Here is a 17673-nt window from a genome sequence, read left to right as displayed (position 1 = left end):
GGAGAGGAGAGGAGAGTGATGTAACCAATTCAGAAATGAGGAATATTAGGGGGCCATGATAGAGAAGGGCCAGTGGGGGAATTTCGCCAGGACACCGGGGTTATACCGCTACTCTTTTACAAGAAGTGTCCTGGGACTTTTAATGACCATAGAGAGTCAGGATCTCGGTTTAACGTCTCATCCAAAAGGAGGTGCTGTTTTTACAGTATAGTGTCCCCGTCATTAGGACCTAAACAAACCACAGGGTGAGAGCCCCCTGCTGGTCTCACTTATACCACTGCCTTAATTTTCCCCAGGAGGTCTCACACCCAGGTACTGGCCAGGCTCAAACCTGCTTAGCTTCAGTGGGAAAACCAGGAGAGAACTGCAGGGAGATATAGCTCTGGCACTGGAATTGTAGTGTGTTTACAAGAGGTGTGCTGTTTGGTAGCAGTGGTAGTGTAATTTAGTGTGTTTTAATGAGTAGTGTGTTACGTTGTATTGTAGAGGGTTGTATTGGTAGTCGTGCTGTAATAATAAGTGATAGTGTGTTGAAGTGTGTGGTAGGGTGTGTTTTAATGAGTTGTAGTGTGTTACGTTGTGTTGTAGAGGGTTGTATTGGTAGTCGTGCTGTAATACGTGGTGGTGTGTAGTTGCAGTGTGTTGTTTTGGGTTGTAGTGAGTGTAATCAATTTCTCCCTCCTTTTTCATCTGCCTGAGAGAGAAAGAGAGCAAGAGAGAGAGAGAGAGAGAGAGAGAGAGTGAGAGAGAGACCTGTGCTCCCTAGTAGGGGGGTGTGTGGAGGGCGGCTCCACCCATCCCCAAAGCTCCAGCGAATCAGAAGAGACGTATACACGTCCACTACAATAGGTGAATGTCTTCTAAATGGGATGGGAGGGAGAGGGAGAGAGAGACAGACAGACAGAGAGAGAGAGAGAGAGAGAGAGAGAGAGAGAGAGAGAGAGAGAGAGAGAGAGAGAGAGAGACCTGCGCTCCCTTCTCACTCGTTCACTCTGGATTTGGAGTGACAGAATAAATGTGCAGAGACTTGGAGGAGAGGCTCAGAGTTACTCAGAGTTACTGCGTCTGCACACACACACACACACACACACACACACACATACACATACACACATACACACACTCACACACACACACACACACACACACACACACACACACACACTGTTACAGTTCGACAGCCTCAATAACACAGACACCTATACAATCACACACTGCTACGGATACACAGACTCATTAACACACACACACACACACACACACACACACACACACACTCATGTTGCGGGAGCTGCTGTTGGTGTGTGTGGTGGGCAGCGTGGGTGCAGCCGTGGGCGCGGGTGTGTGTCCCTCCGTGTGCTCGTGTCAACAGGAAGGAGCGCTGCTGATCACTGACTGCTCCGAACTCGGACTATCATCCATCCCTGAGGATCTAAACCCCCTTACCTCTTACCTGTGAGTACACACACACACACACACACACACACACACACACACACACACACACACACTACATTCCCTACATCCCTCAATACAGACTTTACACACTCACACACACACACACACACACACACTTGATCCCTACACACTCCACACCTGCTCCTCTGGACCGTCTCTCATTCACAGTCTCCCAGTCTTTCAGTCTTTCTTTCTCTCAGTCTATCTATCATGCCTTCTCTCCATTTCTCACTGCTTTAATGTCTGTCTTAATCTCTTTCAGTCTCTCCTTTAATCTTTCCTTCTGTATCTCTCAAACTCTCTCAGCATCCCTCCTCCAATCTCTCCCACTGCATCTCTCTCTCTCCATCCTCCATTTCTCCCCCACTCTGTCAATCTCTCTCACTCGCTTTCCCCATCTTTCATTCTCTCCAAATCTTTCTCCAAATACCCCCTTTCCCCAACCTTCCTCTCTCTTTCTCTCGGTCTTGTTCGACACCTCTCTCAACTCCAGCTTTCGTTCCCTCTCTTTCTCCTGGTCACCATTTCAGTTTCTTACAAATCCCCTCTTTGCTACATTCTTAAGTCTGTCACTTTCAGTATCTCCTCCCTTCTCCTTTTCTCAATCGTGCTTTCCATATCTCCATCTCTCACTCTGTTCATCTTTCAGTCTCTCTTTCTATCTCAAGCTCTGTCCGTCGTCCACTTAATCTCTTAATGTCTTTCAGTCTCTCTCTCTCTCTCTCTCTTTCATTTTCCACACTCTCCCTGTTTTTCTCTCAATCCTTTCCTTTCAATCTCTCAATCCATCTTTAAACGAATCCAATGATAAACTTAGAAATCTCTCTCTCTTTCTCTCTCTCTCAAACTTTCTCCCCCTTTCATACATCTCTCAGCCTCTCTCAATCACTTTCTCTCTCTCTCTGCCTCTTTCCATACCTCTCTTAATCTGTCTCTTTCAGTCCATCAATCCTTTAATCTCTCTCTCTTTCTTACCATCTCGGCCTCAATAATTCAATTAATGCCTATCAAAGTTTTTCACTCCTCTTTTCTCTCAATCTCCCTCTTTCAACACTTGCTCTCTCTCTCGCTGTCTCTCTCTCTCTCTCTCTCTCTCTCTCGCTCTGCTTTGACCACGTGCTGTGTGTTGTTGTTGTGCTGTAATGTCAAGAACAGACCTGATCGTGTTAAAGTGGTGTAATAAGGTTGTTATAAAGGTTGTTATTAAGCTTCATATGCAGATTGGGATGGTTGTGAATCGCATGTGATGTTTAACGATCGGTTTACGCAAAAAATAATCGAACAGCTGGAGCAGATCGGAGATAATCTGGTTATCGAATACTCGGGGATTATTTCTGAAGTGCCGCTTGGAGTGTGTTATTACCAGGACGGCCATTCGCCATGCCTAGGCATTTCATTCTACGAGCATGTGTGTACGTGCGTGTTCGTGTGTGAAGGTGATGGGAATGTGTGTGTAGAGTATTGAGTATTGAGTTTCTCAGTGTCAGCTGGACGTTAGGCCACGCTAAGCGCTAAGCTGCGCCAGATGGCCAGCGATAGTGAAACGATGACGCAGGAGGAGTGAAATGTTCCATCATAAAAAATAAAAAATAAAAATCTTTCAGCTCACGTGATCAGGGTGCAAACAATTTCCTACCGTCGTTCAAAATAGCAAGGCATGTTCACGAGCAGTCATGTGACCAGCGGCACATGGGTCGCTCTGTCGATATTGTGGGGCAGAACTGATCGATTCAATTATTCAATAATCGGCAAAATTATTCAACACTAGAGACGTGATCGACGATGAACAATTTTACGAGGTAAAAATTGTTACAAACGGTATTTAATGCAAACGATAGCATCATATGTTTTCCTAAAAAAAAAAGTCACAAGTTTGTGCTCCAGAGAAAAGTTCTGTCCCATATGGAGCACAGTATAAGTACTGCTGTCCTCTCAGGTTACTTAGACAAATTTTATATATATATATATATATATTTTTATCTGAATATCCTGAAAAATTGCATTTAAAGTGACATTTAGAAAAAATGTGTCAGAAATAACTTTCGCTCCAGGTACAACATGTAGTCGTTTATTAAAGGTGCAGTTTGTAATATTTAAAGTGTATTTTAAAGCTGCAGTTTGTAATATTAAAAATTGCTTCAGAGGTACAGTTTGTAATGTTTATAGGGGTTTTAAAGAAGCAGGTTCTTATGATTAATGGTGTTTTTAAAGATGCAATTTAATGTTTAAACAAAGTTTTTAAAGGTGCAGTTTGCTATGTTTAAAAGTGCATGTTGTAATATTTAAAGTATATTTTAAAGGTGCAGTTTGATATGTTTAAAGGTGCAGTTTGTAATAGTAAAGTGTATTTTAAAGGTGCAGTTTGATATGTATAAAGATGATTTTAAAGGTGCAGTTTGGGATATTTACCGTGCATTTTTAAGGTGCAGTCTGTTAGGTTTAAAGATGACTTTAAAGGTGCAGTCTGTTATGTTTAAAGGTGATTTTAAAGGTGCGGTTTGTGATATTTACAGTGTATTTTTAAGGTGCAGTCTGTTATGTTTAAAGGTGATTTTAAAGGTGCAGTCTGTTATGTTTAAAGGTGATTTTAAAGGTGCAGTTTGTGATATTTATAGTGTATTTTAAAAGTGCAGTTTGTTGTTTAAAGGTGCGGTCTGTTAGGTTTAAAGATGATTTTAAAGGTGCGGTCTGTTAGGTTTAAAGATGATTTTAAAGGTGCCGTTTATGTTTAATGGTGTTTTTAAAAGTGCAGTTTAATCTTAACACAATTTTTTTAAAGGTGCCGTTTGTAATATTCAAATCTGTTCAAAGGTGCAGTTTGTAATTTTTAAGGGGTATTGAAAGGTAAAGTTTGCTATGTTTAAAGGTGGTTTTAAAGGTGCAGTTTGCAATGTTTAAATGTTTTCTAAAGGTGATGTTTGTAATTTTTATTTAGAATTTGGTCTTTAGTCATATATAAACACTTTAGTCAAGTATAATCAAATAACGTAAAATGGAACCGTATAAAAACTGTGTTCCATAATAATGCCATGCAGAGATTCTGGACAATCATCAGTCCAGGCTTTCCTGGAATTAAATTCTTACAAATGAGCGTTTAGCTCCTCGCCCAGCTGTAATACAGCTGCTCAGCCCTGCCCCTTTTCCCCTATAAGGTAGCTTCAGCTTCAGATTCTCCACCCACAAGATGTTTTTTGGCAACACTCTTTGGTATTTTAAAGGTTAGAATATTATTCTCAAAACCTCCGTGTGCTGAATTTCATTGGAAAAAAAGCAAATGTTTAAACACCGTGACAGTAATAGTGATGGAGCGCAGTGTAATCAATGAAGTCACTTCTATCTTGATGGGCGTGGTCTCTCAAGGGATGACTCCACCCCCATTTATAGGACACAAGGATGAACTGAATGGTCTGATAAGGATGAAAATTACCTTCACATTCTCTACATCTCAACACAATTAAACAGTGCTGGAGAGATTTTAGAGTGATGTGCTAGTAAGACTGCGCTCCATACCACCATCTCAACACCCGCTGAGGGAAAATCTTTTGGAAGATGCTGTTCATCGGCCCAGTACAGTTCCAGAGACGTGTAGCGTCAACGCCAAGCACGTTGAAGCTGTTAAGGTGGATTGTGGTGGCTCAACATCTTCCTAACAATCTTTAGGTTGGTTTTCAGTTTTCATCTGAGGCTTAGCACTGTAACTTGGATGTGGTCCTCTTGTACAGGAGACTACGTTAACATCACTCCTTCAGTTGTAACGCGAAGCTAAAAGGAACTGATATTATTTCATTTAGTAAGCTAGTACTTCAAACATCGAGCTGTTCTCTGCACAGCTACACAAGCTTAAAACTGTTCTTCATTGGCTGCTGATCGCGTTACGGTCTGGTGTCGATGCTGCTGAGCGATTACAGGATCTCATTGACGGGAACAGCAGTCTTTACTGTCGACAAATGTAAACATTGTGATTTGCCACCGAGAGGCGGCAGAAGATCTGAGAAAAATTGCCTTTGAACGCTCTACAGAGGAAAAAACTCTGGGCCTCCAGCAGCAGGACATACTGAGCTGCGTTATTCACTGAATGGGACCTTTATGCAACTTTTCCTACTCAGCATGATGAATTTCTGAGGCCTAATTTGTCATAAAACATGTATATTTACGTTGCAAATTGCCCAGTGAGCACCAACTAACCAGAGACGTCCATGGATATCAATGCTGTCCATGTTATTTTTGGTCCAGTTATAGATGAAATTAATATAACCAATACATAGCTATGAGTTCCGCCATCTTGGAAGTGCGGAGATCACATGATAATGATACATCAGTGTTTCTGGGGGAAAAAAAGCTAGTAAAGTTTTTCTTTATCCATGCTACAACATTTGACAGACACCCTTATCCAGAGTAACTTACATTCATCCAATTTATACATTTGAGGGTGAAGGGCCGTGCTCAAGGGCCCAGTGGTGCCAGATTGGCAGTGCTGGAATTTGAACCCATTACCTTCTGGTCAGAGGTCCAACATCTTTACGACTGAGCTGCCAATGCCCTGCTAATATCAAATGGATAACGCAAATGGAAAGACTGAATGTATACAATAAGACATATTTTCAATTTTACCCATGTAGGTTGGACAGGACAACGTTAACGACATAGCCTCGAACAAAATTAAGCTGAGAAGCTTTCACACTTAACTTACACTATGTATACAGTTAGGGTTTTACATGTACCTTGGTTCAATCGTGTTTGAAGAGCTAATATCATTAACCAAGGTTGCCAGTTTTCAGAAAAATTTCAAGACCACAGCCTCTCAAAAACCACACAAAAGACCTGAAACTAGCCCAAAACATTTGAGCGCATTTTCCTTCTATTTCCCATGCCTTTACAGTACGTGGGAAACAATCATTTCTGATATACGGACCCCATAAACCTCCCCTTCCTTTGTATTAATCTCTGCACCATACCTTACAACAGCAATGGTTCTGTGCATCATAGACACTTTATCTGCATACACTTTGCCTGAAATTTAGACAAGATTTTGGTAGCCAAATTTGGAGTAAATCTGGCAACCCTGGTATTGACCATCCTGTCTGCTGCACCTCCCAATGAGCATTGAAGAAGCATGATTCCTGCCCCAATGAGCCGTGTATCTCTTCCCTCTCCAAACAGGCAGCATGTGGGGATAACTCCAAATATGTGAGGCTAACTTCAAATGGGTGGGGCTAACATGTTAACATGTGATTGCATATATCAGTAGCTCATGATTCTACCCCTACCCCTAACCTATCCCATATGCTGCCCATTCGGAGCCTGCTCCAGGCTGCACAGATACATACTTGACCCCAGTGGGCCTCTATAAGCACTCGATGCAGTTCCCATTTTTGACCACTAGGTGCTATAATAACTCTTGGAGCAAAATGGGTCAATGAGCAGACTGTCCCATTTAAGGGGAACAAATCAATGGAACATTGGCTTACATCTGTCAATTAGCAACATTTTCTATATATCTATCTGCCCTTACGGATAAGTAACAACTGTCCATAACCCTTAACCCTTGACCCTAAAACCCAACACCCCAATCACTAAACCACTAAAGTGTACCTGTCATGGTAATTAGAGCCGACACGCCAAGTGTTCACAGTCGGAGTTCAGTTTGAAATGGAAATACCGTACATTTGCCGACCTGCTGACGGTAAATGAGGGTAAATATTGAGTCCGCTTTGATGTGTGTGTGTGTGTGTGTGTGTGTGTGAGAGGACTTTCTTAGACTGTCTAAATGTTTTGGTGAAATCCTACCTTACTAGTAAAGCCTTTTCACTTCAACTTAGATGTTGTGCCAGGACACAGGGTTTTACACAAGCGCGCACACACACACACACACACACACACACACACACGCACACACACACACACGCCCGCACACACAAACCGGGTATATGAGGGAGAAAGACGGTACTGTTCACAGGTTTACGGTGGAAATGTGATTTCCTTTTGCTTCTGCATTAACACACACTCCCTTGTTGGACAGCCATTCCTGCAGGAAACACTCACGTGTTCATTTCAGATTGAAATATGTTTTACTGTACAGTTAATTTGTTAAATAAATAAAGATTTACGCAAATCCATTCATATGGTTACTGGAAGTGAAAATAACAGAATAGAATTAGCGGTTAGCGGCTAAGACCATCGCGATCCTTTAGGGTTAGGGGTCACGGTTTTGTGTTTAGGTTTAGGGTCAAGTTCTGGTTCATTTGTTTCAGATGCTAGCGTTTGGGTTTAATGATTAGTGGAAAGTTTTAGGGTTAAGATCAGCGTTTCAAGTAGGAGTTTAAAGAGGTTTAAAGATCAGTAGTAGAGTTTACAGTATACGTACGATTAGGTTTTATACTACAGCGCTGTCGAATACTCAGTTCTGATTGGCCAGAAGATTGGCCAATTCATCATCATTGTTGATGAATTGTCTAAGTGATAACAGGAAACTACTTATGTCTTGGACATTCCGCAGCATTAAATAATAATAATAATAATAATGCTGTGGAATTAATTAAATGTAACTATAAATGGATAAAAAGTACGAGACATCATTCTTTAACGAGTGATAATTGCAACACTTGGCAAATTGCTGTAGTATAAGAGAAATAAAACTCTCTGGGATATGCTGTTACAGGAAAATACTCTGGGGTGGTAACAGTAACGTGGCTTCATCACATCAGCCCATTGAATGATTATTTTCCTATAAAAGCATGACCCCAAGTGTTTATTCCTTACAAGTTCGGTATTATAGAGAATTATAGAGGATTTAGTGTTTAGGCGATAAAAATTGTTTCACATGTACATTTCTAACACATAATGTTAAGTGATGTTGTCTCTAGTACTCCCCTCTGGGTTTTGTACTATTGTCCTATGGTTTATAAAAGCAGACTATTTTGAAGTAATACTAACAAAGCATGATGGTGTATTAGTGATGACTGAAATCGAAAGACTTCCCACTAGTGCGGTCAGCCTTTTAGACCTGAGTGCGTCTTCAACCCTAAATGCTGGGAAATGGATTCCTGAACAAATAGCAACACACATTACTGCATACTTACAGCTCTCCATGTCATTTTATTAACCACACACTGCGTGTACCGAGGAGAACGCACATGTTCACCCGCAGAGACGCCGATTCGACTTCACCCTCAAACAAACACGGCAGTAATTGTTCATTTCCTCCTGTTCCCTTACCGACCAGTGAAATGAGAGCAATTATTGCCTTGTGAAGTCAGCCCAAAAATAGTCTCGAGTCCATGAAGGGCAAATAAACAGCGAGACCTACCGCAGACTAGCGCATCATCTCTGAGCCATCTTTAAATAAATCCAGAGCGCTGAAGCTGGGCGTCGGAAAAGCATCTGGAGATTAAGAGCTTCTGTGGTCATGGTTCTTCGAGACATTCTGGGGTTAGATTAATAATCCATTTGGGGAAAAGGGTAATAATTTAATGAGCAAAACTGCATGTCTTTCTGAAGAAATCGAAATATTGTCTAAAGATAAGACACCTGAAGTTGGATCGGATACAGGGCAGAACGGTATAGATTGGATAAATGGCTAGGGGTTGTTTATTTTAAATCAATGTTGGTGATTTCGAGCGACAGGAGGTGGGGCAAACATCTGCAACGAAGTGATCGGGGTTCAAGCAATGTAAAACAGTTAAGCAACATTATCTGTCTTTTCCTGCTTCCTGTAAGATATTCGTTCAGAGTCGAAGTGCAGGTGAAACACACATTTTCAGCTCTACATGCCCATCAGCCAGTGTTTTTTTTTTTTTTGCCTTTCATTTGTATAATTACATATTCAATTCAGTTCAATTCAATTTTATTTGTATGGCGCTTTTAACAATGGACATTGTCTCAAAGCAGCTTTACAGAAACATATAAACACAGGATACAGATTTTAAGTGTGTGAATTTATCCGTATTGAGTGAGCCGGTGGCGACGGTGGCGAGGAAAAACTCCCTAAGATGATATGAGGAAGAAACCTTGAGAGGAACCGGACTCAGAAGGGAACCCGTCCTCATCTGGGTAACGACTGATAGTGTGAAGTAAAAGAAAGTTTTTCCATGAAGTCTGTTTGTTGAACTAGTCCACTGTTCACTAAAGGAGACCCGAGTGCAGAACTGCATGTGGTAATTGCAGTCCCGAGGCCATCGCGGCGACCGTAGTCCCAGCAACCACAGCGAGAACGTCCATGTGGAATTGAAGTCCAAAACCACTTCCATGGTACTTCAAGCGGTACCGTCCTCAGCAATCTCCAGGCTGTAATCTCCAGTTGATGAGAGCTCCATCCAGATGTAGGACATCAGGATGGATCAGGCAGGTCCGGAGAGCAGAAAGGGTCAGGCTCACTGGCATCACCATAAAATCATTTGTAGCTTGACAGAAGAAGAATAATTAAGAATAACAAAAGAACAATTTTGCTTTGATTCCAATTTGGCACATGGACTAATGGATGTGTAAATTTATTTAAGCTTGTTATCTGAACACTTCTACATGCACCTGTCTATTACAATAGAATACTGTCCGAAGGCGGCCATTGCACTAGAAAAGAGCGGACCTGAGTCAGGAATGCGTACTAGCAACCAATGTAGAGCAATCTAAGCGGGAAAAAATGATGCTGTTTGTCATTTCATCGCCGCGTAAGAAACGTCTCGAAGATCAACACACGACTCCGGTCACTTTGAGTAAATAAAGACACATCCGAGGACACTGTTTAACAGCCGGGCCACAAGATATGGAGCATCTGCACTGAGTTTCAGTCCACGCAAACCCATTTAACGCACGGGCTGCGCTCCACGTATAAACCAATAACTTCAGCCGTCAACTATCATCCAAACAACTGTAACACAGTGCAAACTGATCCCTCATGTGGTATCAGAGATATGGTAAATAAAACCAAGTGGATTTGATAGAGCTCTGGGACTCTGGGGAAATCACTCGTTCAAATCGGGATTGATGCTCACGTGTAAAAATGATGGCTGAAATGTTCTGATAAACGTTCCGGTTTTGCTGAGTGACACACGGTCAACAAATCACATTTGTTCAGCTGATTGCAGACTTCACCATATGACATACAACATGGCATGGAATACTGCTTCTTACCATTCATTTCTCTTCGGTAAGTTCTCTATCCTGGTCAGGGTCACGGTGGATCCGAAGCCTATCCTCGGAACTATGCGGACGAGGCGGGAACACACCCTGGATGGATCACAGGGTTTTGCACATCCACACGCTCATTCACACCTACAGTAGGAGCAGTTTAGCATAGGCAGTCCACCTACTGTACTGGTATGGTTTTGGGAGGTTGGTGAAATCTGGAAAACCCCAAAGAAATTCAGATGGGACACTGCGAGAACATGTGAAACTCCACACAAATAGTAACCCTCAGCAACGTATATTAACCACACCATCCACCATGACTAATTTACTGAAAAATTCATAACAGTTTAAGAACAATATGCTTCAGGATGATAAATAATAATCTCAAAGTTCAGCTTTCATAAACTCCTCATAAAGCGCAAACATGGTTACAGGTTTTAGCTACACAATATAATAGCCTAGCGTATAGCTAGCTTGGCAGTCAACATGGCTACTGTTTAGCTACAAAATAATAAAATGGTTTGCTAGAAATGAAGCAGTCTTGTCAGCAAACGTGGCTAGTTCTAACTACACCATTGAATAATTGACCAAAGGTTAGCTAGTTTGGGAACTCCTTGCTAGGTCTAGCTAATGTTAACTAAGTTTGGTTAAATTTAGCTGGCTGACTAGCTTAGTTAAAGTTGCTAGATTATTAAAGTTGCTGAATTGTCACCAAAACGATTAGTATCCTATAGATGAGAGAAAACTCCACCACACCATCTTGATCTGAGCAATGCTAATGTGAAAGGTATAGCAAGCAGCGGAAGGGTATAGTAAGCAAGGGAGGGATGTAGCGAGCAGCGGAAGTGTATAGGGAGCAGCAGGGGGAGTTGCATTCGATCACATTCCATAGGCGGCATGAACAGACTGCTTTCCTGGGCTGGAGGCAGGATCCTTTATGTTTTTAATGAGGAAAAATCCTGCATGTTCTTACTCGCTAACCTCTTAGCAAACATCAAAGTCTTTGGTGAAAATGCACCAGAGTTATGTAGGTGGATCATTTGCGGCATCTCAAGAATAGATCGCCAGAAACGTCTCGTGCTTAAATATCACTAATATTCAATAAATAATGAAAGAAATAACCTGAAGATGTGGGGGAGAATTATTGCTGTATTCCTACTCCGGTTCTGATGGGAAGTTACAAAGCAAAACATTCAAAGTGAAATCTCATAGTTTCTCTAACCTTCCTGCTATCCTTTTTAGCAGATTTTAGAGAACCCATCAGATAGAAATACATCTCACCCTTGGTGACATGCCAAAATTTATTACAGCACTCATCTCTGTAGGCAACACTTTAAATCAGACGCTTCAGTAGTGCAAAAATGCTGTCTTTCATACTGGGTTAGAAACAGCACAGTTTTGTGAGGGGTGATAGGAAAATAATGGATCAATTTGTATTTTTTATGCAGATTAGTGACCCAGAATGGATATCAGATAGAACCCAGAAAATGATGAGTCAAAAATTCTGCTGTTTTTCAATCCCTCAGTAGTCGCCATATTGCTTTGCTTCTCATTGGTGTAATGTTTATTTTTGTGTAACTTCATTGCACTATCTGGCCCCACCCACTTTACTATGGTTCTCTCTGGCAGAAAATGATCAACTTGCTGCCAGCTCTTTTCAGGGGAAAGTAGCTAACAAACTGGTGACTGGCCACTGGGAACAATGGAGTTCATTGTTGGGTCGTTGGGAACAATGATAATCAGTGATTTGTCATTGGGGACAATGGTGATAAAATGATTCACCATTGGGAACAATGGTGATCAGTGATTGATCGTTGAGAGCAATGGTTATCAGTGATTGGTTGTTGGGAGCAATGGTGATCAGTGATTGGTTATTGAGAAAAATGGTGATCAGTGATTGGTTATTGGGAAAAATGGTGATCAGTGATTGGTTATTGGGAAAAATGGTGATCAGTGATTGGTTATTGAGAAAAATGGTGATCAGTGATTGGTTATTGGGAAAAATGGTGATCAGTGATTGGTTATTGGGAAAAATGGTGATCAGTGATTGGTAATTGGTAACAATGGTGATCAGTGGTTGGTCAATGTTGGTCAAGTTATGCTATAATGACACTATATACTAAACCCTATAAAGAGCAGAGAACTACACACCAGCCTCAGTCTGAACTCTGTGAATGTTGTGTTAATCCCCAGATGGAGAAATTAGGGATATGGAGAGCAACTATATATTTATGACACCTGACTAGAAAAATCCTATGTGTATTATTGGCACTCACAACCTTCCCCACGACCGTTAACCTGCACAGGTCAGTTTATGGGCGTAAAGTAAATAAATTATTAATTTAAAATGACCATAAAGCACAACAGAGCCACAACACAAAAAGGTTTTAAACGTCTGGATCAGATGACCATACTGCAACATTGAGAAGGAGTGTGAGGGTGGTAAAGAAAAGCCCCAAAGATCACCATTTCAGTATTGCACAGCTATTCTGAACTTTCTGACCACGAACATCATCGACATGTTGTGCTGCACACAAACAAAATCCCTCAAATCCACGGTGAAATACGCCAGTGGATCAGCGATGATTTAGGGCTGTTTTGAAGATAGTGATCCAGGTGGTTTTGGGAAGATTGATGGAATCATCAGTCCTGCTAAGATTTTTTTTTAGGCTAAAACCTTGTTGCCAGGAGGTTAAGGTCTGTCTTTGAGAATAATATTTCATCAAGATAACGACCCCTAACATGAATACAAAATGTGAACGAATGTACAAATATAAAAGAGTTGAAAATATTCTGCGTTAAGGAATCTCCAAGATCCCTCTAGACAAATTTGTCTCAACGCTGTTATATATTACAGGAAGAGGTTCAGTCCTGTTACAGTATTCTCTCCGGATGGAAACTTCTAAAGCTCTTATTAATTATAGGGTAGGGTGCCGATAATTTCGAATCCTGTGCTTAGAAACAAATTTTAAAAAAATCTCAAATTCAGATTAGGGTGACTTCATAAACGAATGCTTGATAATACTCTTTACGTTATGAAGTGTGTTCAAATATAAAGCTTCAGATGAAGTGCAGAAGTGCAGCCATCTGAAGCTTCGCGTGTGTATGCGTGTGTGTGTGTGTGTGTGTGTGTGTGTGTGTGTGTGTCTTCACTTTACAACAGCCAGAGAACGAAGTGTGCTTCGATAAAAAGTCTACAGTGATTTATCGGCAGTTCCAGAAGTAAAGCACGTAAAAACATTTACAATACGCTGCAAAAATGAAAACACATGTCAGGTGTGTGTGCGTGCGTGCGTGTGTGTGTGTGTGTGTGGTGAAACTTACAGTGTGCCTTTACACAGAATAGGCTGAAATCCATCACTGTCCATGAGAGACTGAACACTAACTGAGGGAGGGCACAGGTGCAGTGTCACATTTGAGAACAAAGCCAGCCGGAGGCTATAAAACCTGTGTGAGTGTATATGCGTGTGTGTGTGTGTGTGTGTGGTGGAAGAAACACCTGGCTGTCCATCGAAGAAAGCTTGCTAATCTAAGTAATATGAACAAATACTTTCAAAATGTTGCTAGCATATGGAAACATCAGCGCTTGAGGGGGAATGAGTGAAAATGGATTCGTAGCCATATTTACAGTCTTTAATAATTAAGCTAAGGCTGTTAACTTGGGAAAAGGACACACCGGGTCTAGATCAAGCCACATGACCACCAGTTAAAAAACAAACAAAACAAAAAAAAAAAACAGTATCATGACTGTGCGAAATGGGGGAAGGGGAACTTCTGTACAGTTCCTGACTAAAGCTGCAGTCACGCTAACAACTTATAGTTTGCATCTTATTAAGAAATAAAACTGACCAAAACAAGATCAGAAGATTAGCGCCCATAAAATCCTTTATTTCGGTGCAGTTAGTGCGGGTTGTCCACTAATCGTAGGGTCGGAGGTTCGAGTCCCGGCCCACATGAATCCACATACCGAAGTGTCCTTGGACAAGACACTGAATCCCAAGTTGCTCCCGATGGCAAGTTAGCGCCTTGCATGGCAGCTCTGCTACCACTGGTGTGTGTGTGTGTGTGTGTGTGAACTGCAGTGTAAAATGCTTTGTAGAAACGCTAAGGTTAAAAGAGCGCTATATAAGTGCAGAGCATTTACCATTTATGACAATTTAGCCACGAGTTTAAGCATAAGAATGAATTTTCCAGCTACGTAAATGAATTTTAAGAGTAAGCTAGCTAGTATACTAAACTAAAATGGACTGCTTTATTAATGCTGGACATTTTTACCGCTCGGTGCTAGTTATCATACCTTTTTATTTATTTATTTATTTATTTATTTTAACTTGTAACAATTCAAATGGTCTAGATTTTGATTTAGCCTCCAAAGTGAAGCGAAATCAAATGCTACAAGAAGCAGGTGCATGCATGGCTCTGAGGAGCAATTCATCAAAAAAAAAAAATTAATAATAATCATAGCGTGATATTCGAAAATAAAATGCAATAGTGAGCGTGAAAGAATGTATGGTAAAGATTTCATTTCAATCATTTTTAATCCATTATTTCTGTAGATAGGCTACCTATCGAATTTCAGTACTGTACTGTACATAATCATAATAATTGAAAGAGACACCAATTTTACAACAGGGCTGGATTTGTTTTATTTTTTATTACCGCCCCCCAGCCCAGGTCTTTTGTCGGACACCCTTTTACATCATGACCATTAAAGTGCATGCGAAGGAGATAATAAATGGCAGAACAGAGCAGAATAGACCGAGGACAAAGAGAGGCAAGAGGACAGTTGAAACTATTATGTGGACTGAGATGTATTGAAACATCATGTTGTAAGCTGTGACTAAGCTGAGGCCTAATTATGCGTCATAGTCGCATACATTCCTCCATCCATCTCTCTTTGGAGTCTCTGTCTCTCTAACGCTGTCACTGGGACCACAAACTGCTGTTGTTAATTGTAATTGAGGCACTTCAGCGGTGATGGCTAACCAGTCTGGCCTGTGGAGGAAACCGTGACAAGCAAATTAAGAGTGTGGGGGAAATCAGGCTGTGCCTGTAATGTGTGTATGTGGAGACCACCCACGCACTGTCGACCAGGGGGAGAGAGACCACAAACAGGAGCTGCTCTACTGCCGAGCCCCTGTAAGCCTCCACCTTCATCCTTAGCCTACTCTTCTTCATTCCTTCATTCTTCGCTCCTGTTCTCGCTTCTTCGTCTGACTCAAACCAGAAAGGAATTTGTTCCAAATACCGTTTATTAAAAAAAAACTAAATAGGAAAAACATTACAGGTGGGTCAGACTGGCTTGTTTTTAAACCTGTATATGAAATCAAATATATTTCTTAGGCCATCAAAGGTAGGGTTTGTGACTGCACCTAAAGAGGTAGGGTTTTCACAGGTAGCGTTAATTTAAAACAACAACAACAACAACTACAACATGAACATACTTTATATAAATAGCAATGACCACTTTAGTCCTACTAAAGATTTCTGTGTAAACCCACAAGATACACCCACATTCCCATTTTCAGCACACACCCACTCAGAGCCAATCTCATTTCTAAATATAAACCCAAAGACACACCTTCTGTAGTCAGCATGCTGCAGACAGACTATGTTGCCCTTACTGGAAACCCATTTGTTTTGGCAACCTGGTTACAGAATGTATAGGGAGACATAGCAGGGATAACGAGAACACAACAGCACACCTACAATAGCAGATACATACACGTAATAGCAAGTCCAATAATACAATACCATACGATACAATACATTAAATCCCGCACACAATGTCAACAAGACGTATGAGAAATGTATCTGCAGGTGCCAGGTGGTTCTACAAGCAAAGACAGGCTATGCAACAGGATGTCTTCAGAGCAAGTGTATTAGCAATGTAAAGCCCTATTTAAGCTGGATTAGTTTGACCTGGGCAGCTGCTATAATTAAAGACAAAATCCTGTTCAAATCAAACTAATGAAAAACCTTGTAACAGCTGACAGTCTCTTTTTAGAGGCCGGAATACGAGGTATATTCTGCTAGCGTGGAGCACCATTTGACATGGGCTCGTTATCCTCAACAAAGCCCTTCTGTAAGCCCCATTATTTTTGCTGAAGGCCTAATTAGAAGGAGTAGGAAAATAAAACACCTTCAAAGTACCTCTCGTAAAGCAGTGCTACTTAAGCCCTGGTCGAATCTTGTTGGGCAGCGTGACGTTTGGGAAGCTGGGGGATCTGTAGGCTAGCACCAATTAACCAGTCAAATGCTCTTCTGTCTTGTATTAGATGTTATGCTAAGTGTGTTACAGCATGATTTAAATTAATATTTCAGGGTGCACAGCTGGTTAGTAAGGTGGGGTCACTGTATATAGTTAATATAGGATGTACTTGTATAATGTGCATAAGTACATAACCCTGGAGCTAACCCTGGAGCTTAAGGGCATCTCTTTCACAAGTTTCCAAATATAACCTATTTAAAAAGATGCACCCATTAACCATTCAAAGACCTCTTGAGGAACCATTTAGCCTAAAAGTTGGACACATACATGCACCATGTTGACTCTCACCTGTCATCCAACCTGTCGGCCAGTTATATCCCTTAATGATGACAATACGGAATCTGTAGTTACACTCCAGATATCCAGTGATGTCCAGTGTTGCCAACTCGTTTCAGGAGAAAGTAGCTCATGCATGCTCAAAAAGATGCTAGAAGTCACCAGATAACATCACATAGTAATTTGCATAAAAATGGTGATCACTGATCGGCTGGTGGGAACCAGGGTGATCAGTGATCGGCTATTGGGAAGAATGGCGATCAGTAATTGGTTGTTGAATATAATGGTGGCGTAGAGCTTAGCACTGTTTCCTCACACCTCCGGGGTTATGGGGTCAATTCCCACCTCCACCCTGCGTGCATGAAGTTTGCACCTCGTGCTTCGGGGGTTTCCTCCGGGTACTCTGATTCCCTCCCCCAGTCCAAAGACATACATTGTAGGCTGATAGGCATTTCCAACTTGTCCATAGTGTGTGAATGGTGTGTACGATTGCACCATGCAATGGGGTGGCACCCCACCAGGATGTCCCCCACTTTGTGCCCCAA

General features: G+C 41.4%; 1 protein-coding gene across 1 annotated transcript in view; it reads left to right on the top strand.

Moving 5' to 3' along the window:
- Nucleotides 1-940: 940 nt before the first annotated feature.
- Nucleotides 941-17673, top strand: part of LOC108276370 (leucine-rich repeat-containing G-protein coupled receptor 6) — an 85230-nt gene continuing 68497 nt past the window's right edge. The window contains exon 1 of the mRNA XM_017487981.3: nucleotides 941-1455. Coding sequence (XP_017343470.1) covers nucleotides 1280-1455 — 176 coding nt within the window. The 5' untranslated portion in view covers nucleotides 941-1279. The remainder of the gene's footprint in view (nucleotides 1456-17673) is intronic.

The sequence above is a fragment of the Ictalurus punctatus genome, chromosome 15 (assembly GCF_001660625.3).
Source record: "Ictalurus punctatus breed USDA103 chromosome 15, Coco_2.0, whole genome shotgun sequence".
Classification (NCBI taxonomy): Eukaryota; Metazoa; Chordata; class Actinopteri; order Siluriformes; family Ictaluridae; genus Ictalurus; species Ictalurus punctatus.
Note: the sequence above shows the minus strand (reverse complement) of the source record. Positions and strands in the feature narration are given on the sequence as shown.